Consider the following 22,950-nt stretch of genomic DNA (forward strand, 5'->3'; position numbering starts at 1 on the left):
ACCTTCCCCTTCCAAGCGGTGGCTCAATGGGTGTCGTACAAGCTTGCGCAACGCTTCTTGGCGTTCTGACCGAGACATCTGATCCATGCCCGTAACCTGAAGACACACAGAATCAGAGAACTGCCACTGGCCGCCCCAGGACTCCAGGGGACAGAGCCTGCCCTCACCGTCACTGCCCAGAAAAGGGGAGAACAAGCCCACCTGGCTGGATGGGACAGCAGTGCTTCCTCAGAAGCACCGGAGCCGGGCAGGCATCACCCAAGCATCCCCCAGCTGTCAGCAACAGCTCCGTGACCCACACAGGACATTGCTGGTGGGGCCAAAAGCCTGCCAGTGCCTCCCGACCCCTCAAACCAAGCAAGCCCAGCACACAGTTACCCCTGAGATGGAGGGACAACACCTTCAGCTGCCTGCCCATGTTCACTGCTACTATTCTCCCCACGCTCGGCGCCTCAGCCTTCTGACACCTCCCTCCTTCATGTCCAGGCCCCAGGTCCTCACAATGGCTCGAGACGCCGTCCCATCCACCTACCTTCACAGCTCTTTTGCCTGCAAGATGCTTGGTCCTGAGCCGGTGCTGCTCACAGAGCTCCCAGGAGGTGGCCGAGAGGACAACATCACCTGGGTCTGCAAGCTCATGGGCCTCACAAACTTCATGCAGGGCCTGGCCACAGATACAGAAGTACCGCCAATCCCTGTCTCCAAAAACCACAAGGCTCATGGGCGCTGCAGAGATCCCTGGGGAGAGAGAGCGGGAGAAGCAAACTGACACGGAGAACATTTTGAGCTCTGCGCTCCCCAGCATCTCAGCTGTTCAGAACCTAATCTGAAGCCCAGCGGGGAGGCGGCCATTATGGAGGGGGAGGACATCCTCCGTCCTCCTCGGGGGATACTGACACGGCTCCATGAAACAGGTGTCCAGAAATAGACAAACAAATTTGGCATTGGCAAGGCGTTGAGAGTGCCGGGCATCTTACCCAGCTGCCTGCCTGCCCCAGAAGCCCAGCAAACCAGCGGGCTTGATCACCACCTGCTGCGTTTACACGCAGGTAGGTTGTAGCTGTCTGCTGGAGAAAACCTAACAGCCTGCAAAAGCCCTTCTCCCAGCCGTGAGCAAAGCAGTTCCCTTTTGCTCTTTGTGAAAGGCAGGGGAGAATCCAGCAGGGGAAAGGATGCAAAGCTGCCCCCGCCTGAAAAAAGGAAAGGGTAACTACCTCCCGCAGACACCCGCGCTAAAGCAGACATGCAAAGACCCTAATACTTGATCTGACACCCGCTCTGCCTTAGGCTTAAGCTTCCTCTGCGTCTGGAAACGCATGCAAGACCAGCAGTCCTGGTCTCCCGTCCCTGCTCCGACTACCGCTGGCCCCTTGAATGCTCACAGGAGATGCTTTCCTTTGGCACTGGCCCCAGCAGGGATCCCCGCATTCCCTGCCCGGGAGAAGCACCCTGTGGCGCGTGAGAGTGCCACGCATCTGCGCCTGGCACAGCGCCCGTACCTATCTTCAGTCGGACCTTCTGACCCACGGGCGTGTCACGACTCCCATACTTCTTCTGGATCTGCCGGCTACATTGCAGCACCAGGCTGATGGTCTTAGCCAGCTCCCGGTGCGATGTTCTCCACAGCACCAGCACAGCATCCCCTGGGGAAAGCGAGGGGAAGTGAAGGCTCTGCCGAGACCTGCCTCTCCCCACACTCCACTCGGTGGCATAAGCGGGCCGACGTGCTGAGGAAGATGGGCTCGTGGCAGGGCGTTGCCCGGGAGGACCACACCCTGGGCACCGGGACACCTCTCCTCTCCCGGGCCAGCCACAGCAGCAGCCAGACGGCAGCAGCAGCACCCCCTGCCCCGAGCGCTCCTCTGCAGCTGCAGCACGTCAGGGACTCCTCCTCCCCTCGCAGCCCGGCAGCCCAAGCTCTGCCATCACCAGGGCCTCCCTGCCCCTCACCAGCACCCCGACACACACCTTTGGCTCTGCTTTATAGCTTTATATATGTGCTTTATATGTGCGTGCTTCCTTGCCCCCGCCCGCAGCACAGGGCCCCGCAAGAGGGGACCGAGTGAGGGGAGCCACAGCCCTTGGCCAAAGCCAAGGCAGCCCCGGGGGGAAAGAAAGAGGAGCCTGGAGAAAGGGCACTGCGGGGGGCGTGCGTGCATGGCCAGAAAGCTGGCTCAAGGTGCTGCACAGAGCCTCTTGCAAAGGAGAGCACGGCAAACGGCCGCCACAACAGCTAAATGCTGCAGACCCGTACACGTGGGCATCGTTGTCCAAAGTACATACCGGCAAACTTCAAGATGTCTCCACCAAAAGTCAGCACCTCTGTGGACAGAGGGAAGGAAAGGAGGAGTCATGTGGCCACCTTCTTGCAGAAGGCACAGAGCAAGCCCCTCTGCCGGGACAGGAGCACCTGGGCGCGGGCGCCCCGTGGGGCACAGCTCAGGAAAGCACCACTCCGGCCTGCCTCCCCGCCTCACAGTGGCCACAGCCCTGGTACCCGCGCAGCACGCAGGGAGGCAGGGCCTCGGGACGCCTCCAAAGCTGGGAAGGCTGGAGGCCAGAAGGAGCCTCTGCGGTCCACCTGGTCCAACCCCGCTGCTCAAGCAGGGCTGCACAGAGCCAGCTGCCCAGGACAGCGGCTAGATCGCTTCTGAATAGCTCTGAGCAGGGAGACTCCACAACCTCCCTGGGCAACCTGTGCCAGCGCCCACTCATCCTCACAGTCAAAAAGTGTTTCCTGATGTACAGAGGGAAACCTCCTGTGTTTCAGGGCGTGCCCGTGGCGTGCCCTCTGGTCCTGACACTGGGCACCACTGGAAAGAGCCTGGCTCTGTCCTCTTTGCACCCTCCCTCAGGTTTTAGACACATTCCCAAGATCCCCCCCGAGCCTTCTCTTCTCTAGGCTAAACAGTCCCAGCTCTCTCAGCCCTTCCTTGTAGGAGAGATGCTCCAGAGCCTTCAGCATCTTTGACCACACTCTTGCTTTTACTCTACAAGTGCTGCCAAAGGGGTGGCCGCAATGTGCTCACAGTCAGCTCAGAAGGGTCAAGATGTCCCCTGCGGAAAGGGGCTTGTGAGGGTCTCTCACACACCCCCACATGCTCGTGCGCGCACACGGACACGCGCACAAACGCGGACGCCAGTGCCAGCATCCTCCAGTCGCTCGCACGCTGGCACTTGCTGGATGCCCTCAGCCTGCTCTGGGCCCTAACACGTCACTGAGCCAGGCGTTCACGCCACAGGCGCAGAGGGGGCTGCTGAGAAAGCAGGTGCCTCCTCGGCCACAGCGGGGAGCACAGAGGACCTGAGCTGCTCCTGACCCTCCACAAGACCCTGGCTGCTCTCACTGATCCTCTGGGCCACAGACAGCCCCGCGCCTTCCAAGGAGGCAGGACCCGGCTGCCCAGCCTGCCTGCCTCCACCCTCCGGCAGCGGCCTCATGACCCGATGCCAGGCAGTCCTGCAGCATGGCTCTTACCCTCCAAAATGTCACACAGGTAGCAGTTGAGGGTTTGCACCAGCTCATCAGTGCCCCTCTCCGTGCCGCTCCTCTGTATGAATTTCTCTGTCAACGTAGTGAAAGCTGCAACAGGAACACCCAGAAATCAGGAAACACCCTTGTGGGCCAAAGGACCTGCCAGCCAGTTCCACGCTGCCCGGCCTGAGAGCCTGTAGGTCACACCTTCCCATGCCCCAGCTCAGTGCTGCTGGCAGCAGTGGTTGACCACCCAAGATAAGGCATCCCGCTCTCTTTGGGCATCTCAGCAGAAGAGTGCAGCAGTGACAAGATGGCCCCTCTGTATGAGGGGCAGGGCAGGGCTCCAAAGGGCCTGCTGTGTCCCAAAAGGGCTCGCAGCCGTGGTTGCTCCTCCCTGCTCGCCCCACCTGATATATCCGCAAAGAGCAGCACTCCGTCGATAGGCTGAGAGTAACAGTTGCTCTGAAGGGAGTCCTCAGCAAGGAGACCGGGGAGGAAAGCTGCTGCTTTCTCCAGGTCTGAGTGGTGGTATTTCCTCTCCCAGGCAGAAGCCATCATCAGCACCCTGTGGCACACGGGGTACCTCAGGAGGATGAGGACCTCGCCGCTCAGTGCGAGTTGCACACTGAGCCTGGAGCCTCTGCGCGGGACGACTGACCCTCTGCACCCACAGCGGTGGTCACAATCGCCTGACAGTGACATCCTCCCTATGTCATCGCCTGCTGAGCCACAGTGACACACGCTGCCTCCCAGGCAGCCAGCGCCACCCCACTTCTCTGAGGACAGTGCCGAAGGGAGGCGCTTCAGCGACCTGTTGCTGAATTTGCAGCTGCTTCCCCCCTTCCCCAGGACCAGCTGCCTCCGCACGCACAGCTCGTTGCTAGCACTGGTCCTTTCCCCTGCAGCTACGCAGCCTGTCGCCATCTTCCCAGTAGGCTGGCTCCTTTCTTGCTCCCTTACTCCCTCCTCAAGCCCCGAGGTGTCCCACCTCGGACACGGGAGCCCTCCAGCTCTCCCTTCCCTCCATCCGCACAGCGCCTGCGACGGACAGCAGCCTGCCTCTGGCAGAGCCAGCAGCTCCTGAGCCGCCACGTTCCCTGGGCTGGGTGAGAGCTCCGGCACGTGAAGCCAGGCCCCTCACCCCTGACGGCAGCCAGGGTTTCCCAGCGGAAAGGGAGGCCGGGGCATACGCGCAGGCGGCCCCACAGCTGCCAGACGGCAGAGGGGAGGCCATCAGAGAGACCGTGGCGGAGCAGCAAGCAAGCCTCCCGCAGCTGCACGACCGCATTCTCGGCTGTGCCGAGGCGCTGTGCCCAGGTGCCACCACTCTCCCCGGATGATGCCAGAGGAGGGGGGCAGGGGCCATTCACAGCGAGTCAGCAGGAGATGCTGTGCCTCCTGGGACACTCGGCACCACCCGCGTGTCCTGCCTCCTTAGCTCCTGCCACGAGCTAAGCTACATGCGTGTATATACATATACATAGGCAATTGTTTGTGGCACAGCCACAGCCTCCTAGCTGAAGGCACGACTGGCCGCTGAAGGAGATGCCACACATACTGACGCTCCCAGCTGCCAGCAGGGAGGCCATTACGTACAACCAGAGGGACCCCAGTCCTGCCTAACGCCTGTGCGAAGAAACAGAAGCTTTTGGACCAAAGGGCGTGGCACGGCTGTGAGCTCAGCATGCCTGATGTTCCTGCGGTGGCCACGGGAATTCTGTGCTCAGGATGTGCCAGGGCAAAGCTGCATATGCAGAGCTCCTGCAGGTGACTGAAGCCCCTGCCATTCTGCAGTTCCCTAAGCGAGCTGCAATCCGCCAGCAAACTCCGGCCCATCTCAGTGAGCACACCTGTAGCCGTGCCCACAATTCTGGAGTCTGCCACAAACTGAGAGGGGCCTCAGCGTGAAGCGCAGGGAACCTCCACACGCCACAGACCTACAGAGGAATTCAAATTATTATCACAAGTGGTAATACAGGATCAATCACGCCTAGACCAACTTTTAGCAGCACAGGATACTGTGCACTGTATGTACATTATTGAATAACAGCTGCTGGATTTTTATGTTTTATAGGGTTTTTATGTATATCAAGAGCAGAAGAAATTAAACTGCTAGAAACTAGATAAAGACTCATTTAAAATTTATTACATTGAAGAAGGCAATGTAATCGGAGTGGCTAACCTCTTGGCTCCCACGCTTAGGCAGAGGACTGTGAACTAAAAGGATCTGGGCTGTTGGATTCACTCTCGTGTGTTGCTTTTTAAGGACAGATGTGTTTTTACAGTGTTGCAGTACCTTACGAACTCGACTTACGACTTAAATAATGAAAAGCATTGTGTGACCCTGACAGTCAACTGAAAAGGATGGACTGCTTGGAAAATCTCATGCCCTAACTATTGCACCAGTTCCTCTGGAGGGCATGAAATTGAGGCAGACAGAGGTACATCTGGTTGACGCTGCCCAGCGCTGGCAGTGTCCAGTGAGCCTGCCCAGCTCCACACCATCACCCACCAGCTGGGACAGCCCACCGTCTGGGAGGGGGTGCCAGGGCCCATCGGGCCAGGCGCAGCTGGTGCAGCTCCACAGTGGGGTGCTGCTTCCCCCTGTGTTGCAGCTCCCTCACGGGGTGCAGCTCCCCACCATGGCTGCTCCCTGTCCCCCTGCCTATGGATGCGGACAGCAGGCGCTGACAGGGACGCTGGTGCCCCACCACCTGATGGGGCTGCGATGAGGGCATAGTCCAGCAGGAGTGCCCATATCCCACGGGCTCCTATGTGCTGCACATCCCTACTCCACCCGGCCCCCCGCCACACGGGCAGCAGGCAGGCAGCAGCAGGCAACAAGTGGGCAGCAGCAAGCGCAGGGCATCTGAGGACACCAATGTGCCCACCTTGGTGCTTGAGTGACGCAGCAGCTCTGGGGATGCTGGGGGACAAAGTGCCCTGCACCCGCTGCCCTCCTGCCCACTCCGACTGCTGCTGATCAAGAAGGCACAGAGCATGGATCCCCGTGACATGCTACCCCACGACAGGCTGATGCACCCTCCCGTCGATTCCCTGCTATCCCTCGGGCCCTTGGGGGGCTCATGGCTGCACCCACCCTGCTGGAGGAGCAGGAGCAGCCGGTGCCCATCACACCCGAGCAGCGGCCCCAGCAGGAGCGCGTGAAGACGCCGGCCCAGGAGCAGCAGGAGTGGGCGGCCCTGCAGGTGTCACTGGGCCACCTGCAGGTTTTTGTGCAGAGGGAGATCGACATGCAGATGGCCGACGAGCACAGCTACCCATAACCCACCGGCCCAGCACCGACCCCCATAGCACCCATGCGCAGAGGAGATCCGGAGGCAGAAACCTGCACCCACCTGCTACAGCCCCAGCCTTCCCCCAGATGGGGGGTGTCATACATACATACATACATACATACATCTCTATAGGTGCCTATGTATCCCCCCACAGAATACACAGAGGGAAAGGGGACGGGGTGTCAAGGAGGGACTGGGATGCGGAGGAGGGGTGACATGACCCCAGGGGCCCAGGACTCACCGCAGTTCCTGCTCTCTGCACTGCCAGGCACATGGCACAGCTCAGGCACTTCTGTCTCTGTCTGTCGGTCTGTCCCTCCCTCCCTCTGCTGCAGCCCCGCTCACCCGACTGCCTTCCACCTCAGGGAACCCACGGGTGCCTCACAGCTCGCACCCCAGGAGGCCGCCCCGAGGCACAGCTCAGGGAGGCCGGAGCGGGGCCCAGGCCCAGCTGGCTGCTGCCAGGACAGGCCCGGGGGCGGCCTGGGGCTGCGGGACAGGCCTCGGGCCACGGGCTGGGGCCGGGGCAACATGGCCGCCCGGCAGCCCCTGCCCCAGGGCTCCAGCTCCCAGCATGCCCCGGGGCGCGCCTTCCCGCCGCCCGACCCTGCGCGGGCACCGCCCCCCCAGCCCGAGCCCGCCGCCCCCCCGCAGGCCCCACGGCCGCCTCCCCGGGGCTGCCCAGGCCCTGCTCCGGGACACCCGCTGGGCGGGGAGGGGGCAGGGGGGAGACAGCAGCAGGCAGACACACAGAGGGAGCAGGAGAACAGGGCGCAGCTGGGCAGGGAGTGGAGGAAGGAAAAATCCTGGTAAGGAGCCGGCAGAGGGACAGAGGGACGGAGCGAGAAACAGATGGAGGGCAAGGGGGCAGCGGGGCTCCGGGCGAGGGAGCGGGACAGGGGGTCAGAGAGACGGTAAAGGCACCAGGAGAGCGCAGGGACAGAGACGTGGCAGAGGGAGCGGGGCAGGGGGACAGAGGGGAGAGGGGCGGAGGGAAAAGGCAGCGGGGAGAGAGAAAGGGGGAGGCCGGGGCGCAGAGCGGGACACAGGGCGAGGGGAGGGCGGGAAACGACCCCGAGAGACTGAGGCAGAGAGGGCTGTGGGTCAGGACAAGGAGGCGCAGAAGGGCACAGCAGCCGCGGCCTCCAGGGTGGAGACGCAGGAAGAAGAAAAGCAGACAGGAGCAGGACGGAGGCCCCGAGAGCAGCAGGGCCAGCTGAGTGGGGAATACAGGCGGGAGAGAGGGCACAGGCTGCAGGACACAGGGGAAAACAGCAGCCAGGAGGGAGGACACGGCAACAGAGAAAGGAGAAGGCCAGGGAGCGGGAGAGAGGTGTAGGGAAAGGAAAACAGAGTAACAGGCTACAGGACAGACAGGGCGGAGTTAGACAATACAGGCTGGGAGTCAGAGAGAAAGAAAGAGAAAGAGAAAGAAGGAAGGAAGGAAGGAAGGAAAAGAAAGAAATAACCAGTGATGGGCTAAAGATAGAGAGGGAGGAACTGAAAAATGGGGTCAGGGAGCCAGACAGAGAGCGATGGGGAGAGAGCAAAAATAGCAATTCTGGGCAACTGCCCCATTTCTCGATCACTGGCCAGGAACTGCATTACCGGGAGCCTTCAAGAAATGTGCTGCCTGTAAAAGCCCTGCCCTGGGCCCAATCCTGCGTCCTAATATTGGTGACCAGCATCGCCTTGCAGAGTGGCCAGGACTGGTTTTTTTGTTTGTTTCCTTGTTGGTTTTGCTTTTATTTTTTTTTAAAAAAAGTACTATTTTAGCTCTAAATAGAACCTGCAAGGAAAAAGGAACCAGGCGTACCAGGTCAGACACGTTTAAAGGCTGACCCCATTCAACAGCCGCACAAACCATCAATCATTCCTGCTGCAACACTCCACTGCCTGCCTGCAGATACAGGCAGCCGCCCTGTTTCTAGCACAGTCCCCAGGAGCAGCACCGTTGTGCAGCTCTACAGCCATACTGCCTGCAAAATGTTAAGCACAGCTTAATTCTGGAGAGTTTCCCCTCTTTTTAGGCCTGCTGGTTAAAGACTCCTCCATCGAGAGGTGGCTCAGGACCACACCAGGGGCCAGCAGCGCTGCTTTCTGCATCCCATGGCAGCGATGGGCAGGGAGAGAGGTTGTCAGATCCCGGGGCCAGGAACACGTGCAGGGTGTCAGGGTCACCCCTGCCTGGGTTTTCCCAGCAAAGCCCCAGCTGGTGCCGGCCCCGTGCTGCAGTCGCAGGGCCGAGGCTCAGGGAGCCGGGCATTTCTGGGGGCGCTGCACTCTGCTGGGCCCCACTGCCAGCTGCCGGCTGCCCTGGGCTTCCCTCCCCATTGTCTCCAGCTCTGCTTTCTGACCACAGAATGCCTTGCCTGCTTCCCACAGCCGTCCTGACCCGTGTCTGCAGCTTGTACATGGGGTCCATGTCACACAGCTGACTTGGGGGTGGCGGGTCTCTCTCGTGGCATTCCAGGATTGGGGACAAAACAAACCAAATTGCTCCTTTCAATCTTTGTCCCCAGGGACACCCAGTGGAGACCTACCGATTGCAGAGCAGCGCTGAGACCCACCTGACGGCAAAGGCGCCTGGTGACCTGCTCTTCCTGGGCCCACCAAAGCAGCCTTCCTCCAGCCCTGGTTTTGGTGAGATCTGGAGGAGCACAGAGATGTTTCTCCAGCATCCAGGCCTGAAGAGGTTTTCCCAGCGTGTCTGTGAGAGATCCTGCTCCCAGGAAGCACCTCCCCATAGAGCAAAGGCCGTACCCAGCCACCCGTGCTCGGTACGGCTGCCCCAAGGGGCCTCGCAGGGAGGACGGGTTCATCTGCCCTGTGGCTCTGGCACAGAAATGATGAGCCGTAGCCCCGTGGTCATGGCTGGCCGGTTCCAAGGCTCCAAGTGCCCTTTCACCGGGAGTGTTGAACCCCGGCACTTTTTCAGGGTGGCCCTGGCCCTGGAGAAGCAGCGAAGGAGCAGATGGCAGGCTGCCTTGCCCTTCCTGCGCAGTAGTCTGCCGGCCCTGGTGTTACGCTCTTGTCTCCTTCAAGGTTAGTTTGGGTTGCCACAGAGTACCTGGGAGCTCCACTATTGTAAGCATCCAATCCTAATCTGGGAACAGAGCAGGGCCTGGAATCTGTAAGAGGGTCAGGGGAGTTGGTGGGGAAAAACGGCAGGTATTGGTTCTTCCCAGTTCCCCCTGAGGGCTGCAGCAGTTCAGCGAGCTGGAGAAGGCAGCAGCCTGAGAAGAATTGAGCCCTTTGAGCGATGGCACATTCTGTTCCCCTCCAAAGGGGAAGATTTCAACCCTTCATTTCAATAGTTCAGCCTTGCAGCAGCTGTGATCTCCTAGAGGACATCCCATGGGGCTGTTCCCATCAGTCCTTGCTGGCTCTTCGCTCTGCAGATTTTCCAAGGGGCAGTCCCTGGGAGCGATGGGAGTTCAAATGTACAGCAGCAGAGCACCAGGGACTTGTGGGTCTTCCCAAAGGCTTGCAGTTAAAGGGTTTTTAAATTCTGCAGGAATGTAAAGATTTTGTAAATGCTGCTGCCCTCCTATTTCAAGTTGGTGGCGGCAGGGGCATTGTGGCGTTCTTTCCCACCTTCTTCCTTTCAGGTGCCAGAAGTCCTGCACATCCTCCACAGCTGCATGCAGACCATGCGACAGAGCACCCACAGGCCCCTCCTGCTCCAGGCGGTGCGTCTCCTGGCCCGCTTTCACCATGAGCCCGTGGTGGACAGCCTCCTCCAGAAGCGGCTGCCCATGGACAGGTCTGTGCACTCCCACCTCGCCCCACTGTGGTTAAAGACAGACCCCGTGGCTTGCCTGGGTCCTGGGTGAGGGGGAATCCAGTGGAGAAGAAGGTCGCTTGCCTCCCAAAAGGTCTGAGCACTGCAAGGCCGTGTGCTCCCGTCTCGGGAAGGAACCAGGCATCATAAGCCCCACTGCTGATGAAGAGAGCGTTTGGCCTCTAGTGAGGGCACCGCAGGTACCAGGGATGTGAGCTCAGGGGTGAACGTCTCTTCCCCTGCAGGGACGCGATGGAGCTGTGGAGGACCTTGGGGAGAAGCGTCCTGGGGGTTCAGGTCCTGAAGTACTTAACACAGAAATTAGAGGCAGCGGGAGAGAACAACCCTGGGCCCCACTCCTCCGCTCACCAACCGGACCACAGCCAGGCTGCTCTGGAGTCCCTCACGGTATGTTCAAAGGCAGAGGCATCCCCGCAGCTTTGCATCCGCTGTCTAACTATCAAATGCCTGGGGGGACTGCACAGGGGCGACGTGCCAGGGCGTCTCAGCATTGCCGCTGTAGAGGGGCCGGGGTGCTTCGCTGCTGTCCCTGGCATGAGACCTGCAGGCAGCAAGAGCCCCCAGGGGAGGCAGAGAGACTGCGCTGGTGGGCAAAGCCCTTGTTTAACAGGTGGTTCTTGGCTGGATTTCCCTGTAGCTCCCCCGTGCCATCTCCGAGGTGGTGTTCGTGCTGCCAACCGAGGAAAGGGTCCGGCGCCTGCTTCCCTGCCTCCTTCCAGGCCTCCTGGGTGAGGTCAGCAAGGTGCTGGGGGAGGAGATGCTGCTCCCCCCTTTGAGATGCCGGAGGGGACTCTTCCTCAATGTACCGAGAAGTGAGGACAAGCCGTGCAGGTAAGGAGCAGCAGGGGCAGGAAAGTTGGGGAGCTTTACTTCCCCACCCAGGCGTGTTCGTCTGTGGTGCTGAGGGAGCACTTTGGCCTGCCCTGTTTCCTTGGCGTGGCGGCCGGTTCAGGGCTGTCTTGGCTTCTCTTCTTTCCTGGAGAACCATCTGTTCCCAGAGAGGAAGGGGTCGTGGGGTTGGCACCACCAACTGCTCTCATCCTGCCTCCTGTGCAGCCTTGACGGCAGCGTGTCCTTCTTCTCCCTCTGCTGACCGGGCAGAGACCCTGCGTGGGGTTGGCCCAGCCCACAGACGGGGAGACCCCTCCTGGCCCGGGGGCGGTGGCCCAGCTCCGGCCATGGCCATCTGTGGTCTGGTGTCCTAGAGACTCAGCTCGTCTAATCTGCGGCCTGGCAGGGCATGACCAGCGGGCTTGGCTGTAGCAGCAGAGATCCTGCCTGTAAAATCTGTCGGTGGGCGGACCCATTGGGTCACCTCCTCACAGCACTGGACTCTGCCCCCGCTCCTGGTCCTCAAGAGCTGGGGGAAATTGGAGCTATCTGTGACCTGCAAGTCCTGCTGCATAAAATGCTGGCGAGACGAGCCCTCAGGGAGCACCTTGGGCATCTGGCATCGAGTGAGCCCAGGGACCCTGCGCTGCCAGTGGCTTGAGGCATGGCAAAGGATGAAAATGTCCATTTTCTGAGAGCTTTATGGACTTGAATGCTACCAAGCGTCATTTCAGGGGTACCTGGCCTCCAGCACGGGGCCGTGTGGGATGAGCCTCCGGAGCAACACCTCCCACGGCGGCAGAGCTTTTTAGCTCCACCACAGCAAATCTTCCCCAGAAGTGCTGCGATTTGCGATGTCTTTGGGCTTTCTTTTTGCCAGCCCTTACCGTGAGGCTCTAGAGCTGGTGCTGAGCAGATGCATGGAGAAGAGGTGGCTGCTGCTGCTACGGAGGCAGGGAGCGTGGGCATTTCTCGAAAACCCGCGGGCTCATGCCGATGGTGTGTGCCTCCTGACGAGGTGAGACCCCGGGGCTGCGCCTCACCGTCCTGTGGGTGGCTGTGCCCAGGGAAATGGCTGCCAGGACCATTCCCGTGTGCCCAGGGAGCTGCCTTGCAGGGCTGAACAGCGCCCGCGTCGGAGCAGGGGAAGTTTTGAGTCGTGGCCTGTGCCCTTGCCGCATGACTGTGTGTCGCCTTCTTGTGCTCTATGTGCAGCGTCCTGCTTCGCAACCAGCTCGTCTCAAGGGGAGTGATATGGGCCCTTTCCCAGTGGCTGAACTCCCGCTCGGAAAACCTGCAGCTCACGGCAACGGCTTTCTTTGCTGAGGTGAGGCAACAGGGCGGGGAGGAAGGCTTCAGAGGGCTTCTCTTAGGAAAGTGCTGCTTGGGATGTCTCTTTCTGAGGGAAGAAGGTGCCAGGAGAGAGTCACCGTCCAGTGGATCCAATGGATCCTCATTTCTTTGAAGCCCATTCGCGTGCTGTGCCTGGGCTTGGCTGGCACCCTGGCACTCACGGGCATGTTGCTTTATTGTAGCTGATGAAGGACCCCCCGATGATGGAGAAGAAGTTCCTGGAGAGTGTCCTAGGCGTCTTGGTGGAGAGATCACAGCACGGAATCAGCGCTGTGCGGCAGATGGCAGCGAGAGGCCTGGGCAATGCAGTCAGGAGAGCACCCGAGGAGGTGAGACCAGCTTTTCCCTTCTCTGACTGCAGCCACTCACTGGCAGGAACCTGGTGGAGAGCTGCACGGGGCTTTGAGAGCTTGGCCAGGCTAGCAAAGGCAAACGGGGCTCTTTCCTAAGGCCACGCTCCTTTCTCTGATGTCAGCAGGGTGGCAAAGGGGGACCTGGCGCCAAACAAGGCTTCCTGGGCTGAGATCCCCTCTGAGCCGGTTTCTAGCAACTTCAGCCCCTGGCAGATGAAGGGTTCCTGACCAAACACTCTTGCCCGTCAAGGAGTTAGAGCCCCCTAACAGTTCCCCCGAGGGGGCCCAAGCCTGTGCTGCCCTGTGCATCTCCCTTGGCCTCAGGAGGAGCTTGGCCGGCTCACTGCGACCAAGGAGCCTGCAGGTAGCTCCCCCATGTACCAGGGCTTGAGGCCTTGTAGGACAATCCCGTAAGAGCTCAAATGGCCAAACCGGCCTAACCCTTCCCACGGGTGGGGTCTGCACAGCACCCTGCGTGGGGATCAGAGGCGCAGGCAGGGCTGCACGAGTCAGGGCTCCCAGCACCTGAAGGGACTGCCTTTATTAGCCTCTCTTTCTCTGAAGTGCTGGCTCTGACAAAGAGCATGTCAGAAGAGATCTTAGAGAGTCTCGAGCCCCTTTCCTGAGGGGATCAGAACAGGCCAGCGCCTCCTGGTGCAAAACATAAGCAATGGTAAAGAGGCGCTGTTTGGGCCAGGACTCGTGAGAAGCTTGTGGGGTCTTTGGCTTTGCAGGTGCGAAGGCACAAGGAGGCCATTCTGGAGGCGCTGCAGAGGGGCCTGAGGGACACCACCTGTCCCGAGGTGGCTGCTGAGAGCATGCTGGCGCTGGCTGAGGTGGTGAGGAAGCTGAAGGCAGAGGGCTTGGGGTCTGCCTTCAAAGACGTCGCCAGGTCCACCAAGATGTTCTTTGAGGCTGTGAGTGAACCAACTCTTTCTTCTGCTTGTCTGAGAGGTGGGGGCGGGGAGGGAGGCGGGACGGTGTGTGCCCAGGGCCTCCCCGTGCTGCGTGGAGGCTCTCTGCTGGCTGAACATCTGCTTGGACCCTTTCCCCCCACTCTTCTGCGGGTAGGGTGGGCTGTGCTGTCAAGTGCCTGTGTCTGCCCCAGGACGGCAGGGTTTCTCGTGCGCTCCTGTGGTTTCCCAGGCATTACATGGCTCCCCTGCCAGAAAGGCTGCTTAGGTGCCCGGAGGCTCCCTGTGTATTGGGAGTCACTCCGGGACTCACGACCTAGGTGGCAGGGAAGGAATCTGGATGAGGTGACCTTCTTTCCAAACCATTGTTTTCCAAAGCACTGTATTCAAGCACACTGATTTACCGATCCCTGATTCTTGTTCTGGTTGTTTACGTACTGGTTTCTTGAGGGTGGAAATGAGTGGACGAGAGCTGTTTCTTGGGCTGCTCTTCTCCACGGGCAGCGCGCGATTGTTGAAGTGGCGTTGGTAGGAGGTGCCCTCATTACCCAGCTGACAGATGGGGTCTGTGAGTTGCAGGAGCCAGAGGTCCTTCGCTACTCGGCCTTCAGCCTCTACGCCGCCCTGGCCTCCTCCGCCTCAGGGAAGAGATCATTCTTCGCCAGGGAAGTGGCGGAAACCTGGGTCAGCCTTCTCTTGCACCTCCGGGATCCTGACCCTGAAGTCTCCAATGTAAGAGCCCCCACATCTCATTTGCAAAGCCGTAGCAAGCCGTAGAAAGGCATAGAAAGCTGCCTGGCGAACTGCTGCAGCCAGTGCCCTCCCTGCCCGGAGACTGCGTCTGGGGCAGCCCCCTCTGCTGGGGGGGTGAGCTGAGCAGAGCTCAGCTGGACGAGCTTCCTGGCAAGGACCCCACCCGCTCCCACAGGGGAGGAACGACGTGGCTCGACTCTCTTTTTCAGGTGTGCAGGACCGCTCTCTATCTCTGCGCTCCGTTTTTGGGGCCAGAGCGGGTGCAGGAGACCATCATCACCTCCATCGGTCTGAGCGCAGCCGAGCTGCAGTACGAGGTTTGCCATTGCCTGGTGAGTGAGCTGTGCCCTGGGGAGAGGTTGCGGCCGCAGGGCCCTTCCCCAGAACCGAGAGGGGAGCATGAGGTGACATGCCACGGGTGGGCAGGGTGCGAGCCGGGTAGCTGGTGCAGAGGCACGGCCACCCCTTCTGGACACCTGCGCTCTCTCTCTCGCTCCCTCTTTTCTCTCCCTTTCCCCTTGTGGCCCACCCAGCCAACCGGCCGTGGGTCAGCAGAGGGGTCTTTTTGGCCAGAGAAGAAATTGTGCCTCTCTGCTTGCCCCTAGGTCAGAGATGCCCCTGCTGTGCTGGAGAGGCTCCGCAGCATCGCCAGGAGCCGCCACCTCGAGAACGGGCAGGCGCTGCACTCTGCCACCATTGCAGTCCTAGGTGAGAGTCAGGGCTGGGGCCCGATGCTGTGCTCCTCCCTGCCAAGATGGCCACGGTGGCCTGCGCTTTCCCCATCTGCCCAGGGAGGCCAGGGCTGGGGCCGGCCTTAGGAGGGCTGCCACAGAGGGGTTTGCCGAGGGCTCAGTGCGAGCGTAGGAGAAGGGCTGCAGAGCAGGTGCCGGTGGGGAGGCTGGACCCCGCACGAGGCGACGCTCAGCTCTGGCGGCTGCTATGTCGCGACTGTAAAGTTCTGATCTTTCTAGCCTTCCCCTCCAGCTCCCCAAGCACGTCCCAGGTGTAGGGGAGGGCCACAAGCCAGGGCTGTGGGGCAGTGCCTTGACACTCACCTCTTTGTCCCATGCCTTAGGAGACATCCTGGAAAAAGCAAGAGGCCTTAGCGGCTCTTGCCGGCAGCAGGAGTGAGGCTCCTATTCTCAGGTAGGTTTGAGCAGAGCCGAGCTCTGGCTCTGCTGGTCAGGGAGGAGCTTGGAGGCCTGGCAGCAAAAGGCCTGGCTCGGAGCAGGAGAGGAGCACCCAGCAAGGGCAGCTCCTCATCGCCCCTCCCGTGTCACTGCAGCTTCCTATTGCCCGCGGCCAGAGGCAGACAAGATCTTCTGCGACTGTGACAGTGACCACTGCGAGCCGGGGGTACTTATGGCAATAAACCTCCTTTGACCGCCACGCCGATGGAGAGTGATCTTTCTTTCCTAGAGGCAGGGTGGCCGTGCCAGGGCTGTGCCAAGGCCTGAGGGGATGCACCCACAGGTGCTGAGGGAGCTGGCTGATGTGACCACAAGGCTGCTCTCAGTGACCCTTGAAATGTTGCAGCAACGGGGGAAGGCTCCTGAGGACTGGGAGAAAGCAAATGTGGCTCCTGTCTTCAGGAAGGGCCAGAAAGAAGATCCAGGGTGGCACAAGCTGGTTGGCCTCACTTCAGTCCTTTGGGACATGGGGGACCACAGGGGTTTGTTCACTTTGGGTTTAGGTAGTGTTGTGACACCATCTCCCATAACACCCTCACTGAGGAGGTGGCAAAGGTCGAGTCCGATAAGAGGCTGTGGAGGGAGACTGAAAACGTTCCCATGGATGCCCAGAGGGCTGCAATTTGTGGCACAAAACCCCGTGAGAGGATCGCTCACTAGCGGTGTGCCAAGTTTGGGCAGCGGTGCTGATGCAACGTCCACTCCTCACAAGTGATGAAGACACCGTGGCAGAGCACGCTCTCAGCTAGTTGGCAGGTGACAGGGTGCCACAGTGCTAAACCCCCTGACTAGGGTCGTTGGGAGACTCCACATGAGGAGGGTTTAAGGTTTTAATATCAAGTTTACTTATTTGAGGATATTTGATGTTGTAGGGAATTTTTACTAAGAGAAGCGCTCTCTACTGAATATACCGAAATCACATGATAGTGAAATCCCAACAGAAGCAGAAGAGAGCAATTGCACTCTACAGCGGAATCAGATGGCAAATAGGATTCCCATTACCTATCTCCATATGCTCACTGTCAGGATGCTGGGTGTCCCCAGTCGCCAGGAAGGAGTACATGGGTTTAAGGCAGCTGAAGCCCATTTCTCTCTTCCAAGTATATTTTGCCGGCTTTTTGACTTTTACACTCTATGCTGGCTTGGGCCACCTACCACCACATATACGCTTCTCCCATGCTGGTCTAGCTGGCTCAGGGCAATAATACTTTCTAATGATTATTTTAGGCAAGACCATTACTTTACCCACTCAATTGATACGTCCATGAATCGACAACAAAAGGCGCCATCCAGTCCCCTTGGTGTTGAGGCAAGTTCTGCTTGCTTTACAACAGCCATAGTCACCTCCTAACATTATTTTCTGAGCTCCGTGAGCCCATCATCCTTGCCGAGCTTCTCCAGTGTGGGGTTTGTTTTGGTCAGTCACATAGGAGCCGAAGGAGCAGCCACCACAACAGCCAGGCGTAACAGAGCTGGGGAAGCCCTGGCCGTGAACGACTTGTTCTGGCAAAGTAATTGCCTCTTTAGAAGAAAAGGTTTTACACTGTTCGAATCAAATACAAACAGTTCTGCATACAGAGGGAGCGAGTCATTTACCTACACCAAAATTAGGGGCAAAGTTTCTTTGGATCTCCCACCTGAGCCTCTTTTGTATCAAATTCTCCTTCTTGTCTCCCATCCTCGTGTGACGCACAACAGCAAAGAGCCTGGGACCATCGTCTAAAGAACCCCCCATAGGAACGGGTAGGCTGCCGTGGGGTCCCTCTAGGCGGTGCAATACCCACGCTTTACAAACCCAGCCTGGAGGCAGTCTTCTAGAACTGCACTAGCAAGGATTGCCTCAAAGGGGCTAAGCCTTTCCCTCGGTCTCCTGGCTCTGCTTCCGTTCACACAGCCCAGGATGGCCTTGGCCACCTTTGACTCCAGGGCGTGCTGGTGGCCCATGTGCCATTCACCGTCCACCAGGTCCCCAGGGCTGCTTCCACAGAGCAGCTCCAGAGCCAGGCAGTGCCCAGCCTCTGTGGCTGTGATTTGTTAGGCTGCTGCAGGGGCAGGGCTTTGCTTTTCTCCCTGCTGAAATTCCTAAGGTTCATGCCAGCCCATGCCTCTCGCCGGTTGAGCTCCCCGGGGCTGGCCGCTTTCCCCCAGAAGGCTATCATCTGCAAACCTGACGAGCGTGCCTTCCATCACCTCTTCAAGGTCACTGATAAAGAAGTTATACAGGACAGGTCTCCAGATGGACGCATGAAATGCTCCTGTCGGTACTGCTTTCTAGTTAGAGTATGAACCACTTAGTCACAAGCCTCTGAGCCCAACCGCCCCTCCGGCATTTGACCCGACTGGTTACCCAGGCATGGTGACCAGAACTTGCTCACCTGGATGCACGGCTATTGTTGGGGATGCTATTGAAAGGCTTGCTGAAGTCAAAGTCAAAGATGCCTTTTCACTTCCTCTCCATGACCTTTCAGAGATGATACGGAGCAGCCCCACTATGACTTTGGCCTGCTCTCTTAGCCCCTTTGGCTGCAGCCCCTCTAGTCCCCCAGACTCTAAGAGCTTCCGTTAAATAAACCACCCCTGAATTGCTCCTTGCCCACTGCTGCTTCTGCTTCTTCTCCTCACACCCTGCCTTGATGCACACAGGCCTGGGAGACCCTTCTCGTGGAGACTGAGGAAAGGAAGATTTCTGAGGATGCAGCTCTGACCTACCTGCACCTCCTCTTCCTATTTCATCTGCTCGATTCGGCAGCAGGCCCGCGGTTTCCCTTTTCATCGCCTTACTGTTAATGAAGCAGTAGCAGCTCATCACTCTGCCCATACCCTCACTTGCAAGCGTCTCTCCTAGGGAAGCCAGGGACGTGACGGACACCCGGCTGCACCCTACGACACTCCGAGGTCTAGAGAGAGACAAAGACCCCAAACCTCAGGAAATAAGACACCGAAAAATCATAAGTGAGATCGAAGGGTTGAAAGAACCAGGACGGTCAGCCTTGAAACCTTGCCTAGAGAGAACAGAAAGCCCCTAAAGCAGAGAGATGGGAATAGCTGCCCTGGGGCTCACCATTGCTCAGGCAGAAGCCATGGCAGGAGGTGAAGTAACACCCTAACTCAGTGATAACTGGCAGGATGAAGGGATGACCTCCGGTTACCTTAGGCAATTATGCTGCTAAAAAGCACACCCCTAGGAGGAGACCTGAGATGGAAATGTGAGCCCACCTTAACATAATGAGCCCAGCTAAAAGGAAGATGTGTGCGGATGAACTATTGTACAAGTAACCAAGCAGATATTTTAATGGAACATCTCTTGTTATTGTTTTGTATAAAAGACCCCCCCCGTGTTTCTAAATGGTCTGCTGGCTGATGGTAAATGCTCGGCACCCCACTCTGCAGACTGGGGAGAGAGACAAATATCTCTCGACTCAGTGTGTTGATTGGATTTTGCACACCAGGGAAGAACCCTGATGTAGGGACAACATAAGCACTAACAATGTTCTCTGGGGAGGCCACTACCACCCCTCTGGGGGGCTGCTCTGACAAGGGAGAAAATGGCGGCGGATGAAGGCAGCGCGCTTGTGCGGCACCACACGGCATGCTGGGAGCTGTAGTGCCATGCCCCACAGCAGGCCAGGGCACCACCCCAGCGGCTGTGGGTGTGTGTGGGGCCCCAGGCCATGCTGGGAGCTGTAGTGCCATGCCCCACAGCAGGCCAGGGCACCACTTCTAGTGGCTGTGGGTGTGTGTGGGGCCCCAGGCCATGCTGGGAGCTGTAGTGCCATGCCCCACAGCAGGCCAGGGCACCACCCCAGTGGCTGTGGGTGTGTGTGGGGCCCCAGGCCATGCTGGGAGCTGTAGTGCCATGCCCCACAGCAGGCCAGGGCACCACTTCTAGTGGCTGTGGGTGTGTGTGGGGCCCCAGGCCATGCTGGGAGCTGTATGGACCCGTTTGAGTTAACCAGAAGTTAAGCCCAGCCGCCCCCAGCCACCCAGAATTAGCTGAGGTCGCTTGGAAAGCAAGGGGGTTTAACCTCTGCCAAATTATTCAACCCAACAGTGGATTGTGACCGTCTCCTTTTCTCCAGGCTGAAGAAACCAAGTGACTTTAGCTGCTCCTTGTGTGGTTTCTCCTCTAAACCCTTCACCAACTTGTGGCCCTCCTCTGGGCATTCTCTAGTAGCTTTGTATCTGTAATGTACTGTGGCACCCAAAATTGCCCACAGCACTTAAGGTGAGGCCGCCCCAGCGTGGAGCAGAGCGGGACAATCCCCTCCCTCGACTGGCTGCCATGCAGGGCTCGATGCCCCCCAGGGCACGGCTGGGCCTCTGGGCTGCCAGGGCACGCTGCTGGCTCGTGTTCAACTTGCCGTCGACCAGAACCCCCAGGTCCCTCTGCAGAGCTGCTCCCCAGCCCCTCGTTCCCCAGGCTGTCTGTATATCCCAGGTTGCCATGCCCCAGGGGCAAAATCAGGCACTTGCCCTCATTAAACTTTATGCAGTTGGTGATTGCCCAGCTCTCCAGCCTGTCCAGGAGACATGGTAGTGTTAGGAGATATGGTAGTCTTGGTGATCTTAGAGGTCTTTTCCAACCCTAATGATTCTGTGATTCTATGGTCTCTCTACAGGGCCTCTCTGCCCTTGAGTGCCAACAGCTCCTCCCAGTTTTGTGTCGTCAGCAAGTTTAGTTAGTATTCCTTCAAGCCCTGCACCCAAGGCATTTACCAAGAGATTAAAGAGTACCAGAGCCAAGATGGAGCCCTGTGCAACCCCACTAGTGACTGGCCGCCAGCCCGATGTAAGCCATTGACTATGACCCTTTGAGCCCGACCCATCAGCCCATTGCTCACCCACTGCATGACGTGTTTATCCAGCTCTGTGCTGGACAGTTTGTCCAGGAGAAGACTGTGAGAGACAGTAGCGAAAGCTTTACTGAAATCCAAAAAGATCACATTGGCCGACTTCCCTTGTTCAGCTAGGTGCGTGACCTCGTCATCGAAGGAACTCAGATTTGTCGTCGTTGCCCATTTGTCGCTCCAATTCATCCTCTCCCCCCAAATCCATACCCTGGCGGGCCTGCCTCAGGCCCTGGCAGGAGGGCTGGAGCAATGGCCTTGGGGGGCGACGGGGTGGTTTCCGTTTCTGCGAGGCCTGGAGGGTGCTGGGCCGTTCCTGCAACACCTTGCTGGCCGAGTTGGACAGCCACGCGGGCAGGGGCGGAGGCGGCGGGGGCGGAGGCAGGCAGGCCGGGCGGCTGTCCGGGCCAGTGGGGGCTGGTTCCCCCCTGGTGCCCCATGGCTGGCGGGCCGCTTTCCCAGGCACACGTGATGGCTGCTGGTATCGGGTCCAGCTCTCGGAGGGGCTGGGGGGGTCAGTCCAGCTGTCCGGGCGTGAGGGGCAGCTGCTGGTGTCGGACCGGGCTCTCGAAGCTGCGGCGAGGCGCCTGCGGAGAGAGGAGGCTGCTGAGGCCCTGCCACGCCTGCGGTGCCCGGAGGGTGTGGGGCAGAGCTGCGCGCCCCACGGGGTCTGGGAACCCGGCTGCATGTGGGAGCTGTGGGCACGGAGAGCTCTGTGCAGAAAATGGGGCGCCCCGCACCCCTCGGGTGGGGCTCTGCTCCCAGAAGCTGAGAGCTGGGAAGGTTTGTCACCACAGCCTGAGCTGCTGGGACACCTTGGCCAAGGGCAAGCTCTGGGATTTACAGCATCACCTAGCAGGGTGATTTCTGCCGCTAGGCTCACTGGCGGGGAGATGTCACTATTGCAATTCTCTCTTTCTACGGCAACGTCATGCCTTGTTGTTACTTCCTGACCTTCCTCTGCCTATGTCGGTCACTGGCTCTGCTCTTGTCCAAGCAGGGTCCCTTTTAACCCACATTTGTCTCAGTAAGAAGGGGTTACAGAAAAGAATGCCCACGAATTGAGAGGCCAGTTAAAACTCAGCTCTCCAGAATACCCTGCCTCTAAATGAGTCTCAGCAAATAGCAGCCATCTCATGCAGAAGTTTGGCAAAAGACCTCCCAACGACTCACCGTCTTCTCTTCCTCCACAGGTGGATCAGACAACAAAAAAACATCCCAAGCAGTATGGACCCCAAGACCGCCACGGCACCTTCTATGCAGAACTTCTGGAAATCCTTAGGATCCGTGTCGCTTGAGCTTCTCTTGCCATCCACACCTGGAGGAACAGTTCTGCACGTTACTGTGTCCTGCGTGCTACTGGTAATCTCACAGGAGGCCTGACGTTGCCAGGAGATGTTTGTCCTCACTTTGTTAGCTTCTCTGAACCAGTGAACATCCTGGGGCTGCAACGTTTCCTTGGTTTCAGTAGAAACCAAGGAAAGTCCCAAAGCCCTTGCAAATCAATGCACTCTGGAGCATCTCTTTCTCCTCTCACCTCTGCCTACACTCCGGGATGGCCATAACCCAGTTTTCCCCGTGCCATGGGTTTGCTCCCCCTTCTTGGCTACCCTTCCCATTTGCACACAATTTCTTTGGCGCTCGCCCACCCTCGCTCTCCGAGGCTTGCTGGTGCCGCTGCACGGAGACTCTCTCTGACCCGTTGGGACAAGCTGTCCCACGGAACAGAACTCATGAGGCCAGATGGAGAGCACATGGGGGAGCGCAGCTCTTTGACCAACCGCCCCTTTGAGCAGCACGGACAAAACCCATCCCTGCATCGGGGAGCGCCACCCCCAGCTCTCCCTCCCCAGCCCAGTGCCCACACCCCGAGGGCATGGAGTCAGGCCCTCTCAGGAGACACCTGACCCTTGTTCTCCCCCTTTGCCTTTTCTCCAGCGTGGGCACGCTTGCACGCCTCCAGTTCTCAGGAGTTGTCTCCCACCTATGGCCCCTGCAAGACTGCTCAGTACCTGCACTCTTCTGAAAAAATTCATACGTCCTGGTGCGGTGGGCTTCCCCGGGGTTGGACAGCACTGCCAAGAAGGAGAGAAAGGAAAAGCCTCAGCATGGCTCAGGCCCACAGGA

General features: G+C 59.0%; 1 protein-coding gene across 1 annotated transcript; it reads left to right on the forward strand.

The window, feature by feature from the left end:
• Positions 1-9,647: 9,647 nt before the first annotated feature.
• On the forward strand, positions 9,648-16,174 carry LOC142051300 (maestro heat-like repeat-containing protein family member 2B). Its single transcript, XM_075080442.1, has 13 exons — positions 9,648-9,797; positions 10,389-10,543; positions 10,807-10,969; positions 11,220-11,413; positions 12,294-12,431; positions 12,629-12,740; positions 12,949-13,095; positions 13,854-14,036; positions 14,613-14,765; positions 14,996-15,118; positions 15,392-15,494; positions 15,862-15,932; positions 16,072-16,174. The coding sequence occupies exons 1-12, from the start codon at positions 9,648-9,650 to the stop codon at positions 15,915-15,917; spliced, it is 1,677 nt and encodes a 558-aa protein (XP_074936543.1). The 3' UTR covers positions 15,918-15,932; positions 16,072-16,174.
• Positions 16,175-22,950: the final 6,776 nt, after the last annotated feature.

This window comes from Phalacrocorax aristotelis, unplaced genomic scaffold, assembly GCF_949628215.1.
Source record: "Phalacrocorax aristotelis unplaced genomic scaffold, bGulAri2.1 scaffold_88, whole genome shotgun sequence".
NCBI classification, from domain to species: Eukaryota; Metazoa; Chordata; class Aves; order Suliformes; family Phalacrocoracidae; genus Phalacrocorax; species Phalacrocorax aristotelis.

Coding starts and splice junctions, on each gene's coding strand:
- LOC142051300 (XM_075080442.1), top strand. CDS start 9,648: ATGGCTGGCCGGTTCCAAGGCTCCAAGTGCCCTTTCACCGGGAGTGTT. Junction 13,096..13,853: donor TCAGGAGAGCACCCGAGGAG/GTGAGACCAGCT, acceptor TTGGCTTTGCAG/GTGCGAAGGCACAAGGAGGC. Junction 15,495..15,861: donor TGCCACCATTGCAGTCCTAG/GTGAGAGTCAGG, acceptor CCCATGCCTTAG/GAGACATCCTGGAAAAAGCA.